General features: G+C 40.7%; 1 protein-coding gene across 1 annotated transcript; it reads right to left on the bottom strand.

The window, feature by feature from the left end:
- Nucleotides 1–1,316: 1,316 nt before the first annotated feature.
- On the bottom strand, nt 1,317–3,626 carry LOC120651281. Its single transcript, XM_039928739.1, has 2 exons — nt 2,417–3,626; nt 1,317–1,543 (listed from the first exon to the last, which is right to left on the bottom strand). Exons 1-2 carry the CDS (start codon nt 3,587–3,589, stop codon nt 1,487–1,489), a joined length of 1,230 nt encoding a protein of 409 aa, XP_039784673.1. The 5' UTR covers nt 3,590–3,626; the 3' UTR covers nt 1,317–1,486.
- Nucleotides 3,627–5,490: the final 1,864 nt, after the last annotated feature.

The following is a 5,490-nucleotide window of genomic DNA, read 5'->3' as shown; positions in this document are numbered from 1 at the left end:
TTGCTAGTCAACCAGAAATTGATCAACGAAAGTTACAAGAAAACGTGCGAAAACATGTACGATTCGTTGACTAGGCAAAGTTACAAATCCTATATATTCATACCATACAACTTTGGGTAAGCCTTGATCGACTCAAACCTCTGTTATATTACTAAATAAATACTAAGTTGTCTAATACATTTATGTATATATCCTATCTATATCTGCAGTTATCATTGGATTTTACTCATACTTTCCGTAGAGACCGGCAATCTTATAGTCTTTGACTCAATGAGAAATCCATATTCCGCAATCCAACATATCATAGACCCCTTGAACAGGTAAGTTCAGTTTGCACAATTAAATCTTTTTTCTGTTAATAACAATTCCTGGATATCAAACTTAACTTTGAGCGTAGGGTTTGGAAAAAATTTGTGAAAAATAACAAAGGACGTGGTCAATGGAGACCCGAACTGAACGTTAACATGGATAATCCGGTATGTTCATTCATAAAGATTTGTCTAGTTAAGTATATAATCCCAAATTGTTCTAAATTGAGTAATTTATTTGTTTCTCCTTAAGTGTGCGAGACAACAACAAGGAACTGATTGGTGCGGGTACTACGTATGCGACTACTTGCACATCATGACTCCATGCGGGAAGGCTACTGATGAAGAAACGAGAGTACGTCCAAACCGTTCACTAGTATATTTTTATAATTGTACTAACGCACAGAATGTTAATGTTTTTTTCCTAAATGATAGATGTCTCAAATGGGGGATGAATGTTACTCTACTGATCGGATCAACGCCGTGTGCGAGCAGCTCGCCGGATTCATTTTGAACGAGATCTTGAATCTTAGAGCCGAGTTCTACCACGACGGTCACATCGATAGAGGACTTTCATCGACATCCTGAGGGGACTAGTAGTTGGACGGCTAACATGACTTGTACATTTGTAAATATTTTTAAACATTATGCCTTGATGTTTGTAAATTTGTAAATATATTAGTTCATGTAATTAGCTTAATTATATGCTCGCATTTCACTTTTAGTTAGTTTCAAATATTCTCTGAAAACGAACACGAACAACCAATGAATGTAGAGTACTGTAGAGCTTGAGTGCGTTTAGTATTTATAAAAGAATAAACAGTAATAAATAGAACAAACAAAACTGGATTTGGGAAAAAAGGGAAAAGGTCATTGGTACCGGTTGGAAATACCAACCGGTACCAAAGGGGCTGCCACCTTACGTCAGCAAAGCAGCCTCTTTGGTACCGGCTGGTATTTCCAACCGGTACCAATGGAGGCCTAAGGCACCGGTTGAAAACCCCGGTGTCTTAAGTAGAGGCCAATGGTCGCGGTTGCGGGGCACCGGTTGGAAACCGGTGCCTTTGGCCTTTCTCAACCGGTGCCCAAGGCCCGTTTTCTAGAGTGAGGGAAATTAGGCTGGAAATAGCAAGAATCGAGGATGGGTAGCAAGAACAGCAAGAGGGAGGGAGAGTTCTTCACGCAAGGAAGAAGACGACCAGTTCTGTTCTTGTTCGATGGTCCCTGTTCTGCTTGTGAAACCGGGGGCTCCTATCTATCTTCTGGTAGGTAGATAGCTTGTGTATCTTTGATCCAATAACAGCCCAGTATATATCCACTTAAGGCCCATAACAAGCAGTTGATCTTTTCCTCTCTTTAACAGCCCACATGTTACAAGCAGCCAGCCGTTCTCTATTGAAGCGTCGTTTGCTTTTTTTTTCAAAAAAAAAAGCTGTCGTTAACCACGTGCATGGCTGCATGAGGAGCTCATCAAACTGAACTGTCCATTATCACTTAAGCATGTTAGCAAAGTTTTCCTATATTTTTTTTCTCAGCACTGTTGTATTCATAAAGCTGGTATAGTAACTTTTTCTTCAGAACAAATATAAAATAAATGTGAAGCTAGTGATGTTGAAATGTATCTCAACACTTTAGAGAAACTAGTTCAATATTTTCAAAGATTAGATTCAACACTTTAGATAAACTAGTTCAACATTTTTCTAAAAATTGTTGAAATAGTAAATTGAAAATGTTGATTACAGCAAACTTCAATGTTGAAAACTGTTGATTTTCTAAAACTAATCAAAATATATTGATATTGGATCTTATTCTTTTGCTTTAATTCTAAATAACACTATAGTAAAAATGGTTTCGAAAATAGATTAGCAGTTTGTGAGAAAAGTCCAATTGAAATTTGAGATCCAAACTAAGATCTCGACCCACCTCAGCTAATCACATGTTGACAGCTCACCTTCCCTCCCACCCGGATCTGCTTCCGCTCTGCTCCCGCGTGCACGCTCCATACCTTCCGTGCGCATGCGATTAGCGCTATCAGGCCGTCGCACGAATCTCCAACAATGGAAGATTCGTAAGCATTTTTCTTGTGGAAGATAGATAGGAAATTCGTTCTGAAACCTTCCTTTATCCTCCCTTGTTCCGGCCCAAAGCCAGCCCATATGTCCAGCCCAGAATCCCAGCTCTAAGGCCCATGTCCGTGACATTACCCACCTCTTAAAAGGCAGCTTGCCCTCAAGCTGACGTACCAAACCACCTGGGTCCCATGGTCCTTGCAAACCTCTGATCATAGCTGCCAGATCAATGTGACTGAAACCTATCTCCAACAAACACGCCTGCTGTCGAGCACATCGAACAGTTATATGCTGAACCATAAGATGAAATAGTTGAAGACAAGCAGCTCGTGAGCTCTTCCAGATTGCATGAGAACTCATTCTATAATTTCCAGTAATCTGTGCAAGAAAAAACTCTTCTTTCCATGACAGAATCTTGTCAATTTGCTGCATTTCCATGAAACTCAAGGTCTTGCTCCCAAATAGATGATCATTTGGTTCAGAGCATGCAAGCTCCTGACAAAATGCAGCTTCAGTAACCAACCGGTTGTTCTCTTGCATATTTGCACACCAGGCAAAATGGGCAAAATTACTCCAAGTGATCAAAACCGAGGAAGTAATTCGAAGCAGAGGTGCCTTCCTAGTGCCAACTAGATACCCAAGTTCACTTGGCTTCCATATATTAGCTGTGCTTGACCATTTATCTTTACTGAATTTCAGTGCTTCGTAATCAAATTGTTGCTCTGAACTTCCAGGAGGTCTGAAACTGTTGCCTGTTTGACCTTCCACATGTAATACGAGCAGCTTGGACTGCGATGGTGTAGGGACTGCAAATAGCGAGAGCTCCGTACATTGTTTGATGAGTGTAATATTCGAAGTACAACTGCTTAACTGAACAAGCAAATAGTCCACTGCAAGCTTCCTCAGTTTCATGTCAGTTGCTTGACTGAATATGCACCAAACTGAAACACCGAAGTGAATGGGACAACTTGGTTGAGACAGTAACCAAGTAAACAAAAGATGCTTTATTAGGAACACACTGATGACATTGGCACTCATTTGGAAGACTTCAGAGCTTGCAAATTGAAGCATGGGACTACCAGAATTACTGTGCTTCAGCCACACCTCTCTTTTGTTCAATAATGCTCGAGCAATATGATCATTTGAATGCACAGCCACATTCTCTGAAGAATAGGCCAACCATGCCATGTACAAACTGAATTTGAGACACATCTGTAGGACTCCATATGCAAATACAAGACAGTAGAGGTCAAGGTCCAGCAACTTCTTGTTGTTTTTAGAGTAAAATACATGAGCGGTCCTCAAATTTGTCTCGAGGTGTCATCTAGATCCCTAAACTCTCAAAATGCATTTTTAGATCCCTAAACTTGTCTGGATGTGTCATTCGGATCCCTAAACTCTCAAAATGCATCTTTGGGCCCCCAAACTTGTCTTAATGTGTCATTTCGGTCCCTAAACTCTCAAGGTAAATTTTCATATCCCTGAAAATTGCCATTGATTAATTGTATTCAAAATGGACTGTTTATTAAACTATTTTTTCAGCTGATTCATTTAGAAATCTTACCAGCAAGACCATTTTAATTCTGAATTAGCTGCTTATTAATCATAAATCATGGGTTAATCTAGATCATTTGATATCAATGGGGGATATTATAGTTTTCTCGTTTAACATGGAGATATCAATGATAATTCTTAATACTTCCTGCTAACTATTTATATTTTGCATGCACTTTGTATAAATTTATTAAGATAATTTGTTCCCATTCTCAATAAAATTCAGAATAGCAATTTTTGTTAAATTTAAAGTAGCAAAAACATTTATATTAAAATGAAAATAGCATCTTGAGAGTTTAGGGAGCTGCAAGTCACCACGGGACAAGTTTATGGTTCTAAAACTGCATTTTAAGAGATTATGGACCTATGTGACACCTTGAAACAAGTTCGGGGATCTGAAAATGTATTTTAGGAGTTTCGGGGCCTAGATGACACACCCCAACAAGTTTAGGGACCGCTGGTGTACTTTACTCTTCTTTTTATTTGTACATTGCTTCAATTCAACTAGCAGTTGTAAATCACCTGGCCAAACAATCAGTGCACTGTTCCTTGACTGAACCAAGGGTGATAGAAGAAACACTCTGAAAGAATTGGCCATAGCACCATTGCACTTGAATCTGTCCAGCATACATATTATGGTATAGATCTTGACTTCACTCCCCCAAATGGAATTAGGAGCTACTGTTGTCCAATAATCTGAATAATTTGTTATAAAAATCTTGACATCAAGCTGAAACTTATCAACCGCATTTCTCTGGTCCAAGCAAATACTTTGTAGACATCCAGAAAAATTAAACTTGATGATCAAATATGAGTAGCACATGAGGCTATCTCTCCAAAGGCATGTAGACTTGTTGAACTGATGTTGATCTGAACTCCATACCAAAATAGGTGGCGGCCAAGAAATTTTCCCATGAATGCATAAAACATAGGCTCTGTGCTTTGATATCATGTTGCTAAGCATAATAAGATCTCTGATTCCACCTTTTAGCAATTTCATCTTGCACTTTCTGACTGAACAGCAAAACACCATTGAAAGTAATCTTTCCAATTGCACAGGTGGTGGCCATGGTGGCCCTTTCTGCACCAGAGTCCAACCACAACTGAATGAAGTCCATAAAGTGGAGCATCTTTGAGGTCTTTCAGGAAGCAAACTGTCCTGGCTGATTGGCATGCTCTCGAGTGTGCAAGCCTTGTGAACACCGAGTAGCCAGAAAACTGAGCACAAATCCGAGGTGACGCTGAGGTTTAGACATTGCGCTGAACATGTTGCTGGCGAGACATTGGTGACCTCATCTTCTTCACTCAGAGCACCATGAGCAAGCGGTCGGCAATGAACCTGATGTACTGGCTCGTGAGGGCGCCGTTCACGACGGGGAACGCGTCGCAGACGAACTCGCACTCGATGGTGACAGCGTCGACGACGACGTCGCGGGTGCGGGCCTCGTCCAGCTTGCATTATATTCGTTGGTGGTGGAGGCGGCATCGCCAGCGGTACCCAAGAGGATGGAGCCGAAGGCGGCATCTGGTACGGGTGCGAGGAGGAAGGCGCGGGGGCG

This window comes from Panicum virgatum, chromosome 9K (genome assembly GCF_016808335.1).
Source record: "Panicum virgatum strain AP13 chromosome 9K, P.virgatum_v5, whole genome shotgun sequence".
Lineage (NCBI taxonomy): Eukaryota > Viridiplantae > Streptophyta > Magnoliopsida > Poales > Poaceae > Panicum > Panicum virgatum.
This window is presented reverse-complemented; position numbering and strand designations above follow the sequence as displayed.

Excerpts from the sequence above, each read along its gene's own strand:
- LOC120651281 (XM_039928739.1), bottom strand. The coding sequence starts at position 3,589 with ATGTGTCTCAAATTCAGTTTGTACATGGCATGGTTGGCCTATTCTTCA. Across the intron at positions 1,544-2,416 it reads AGGATAAAGGAAGGTTTCAG|AAGCAGAACAGGGACCATCG; the intron begins AACGAATTTCCT and ends CCCCGGTTTCAC.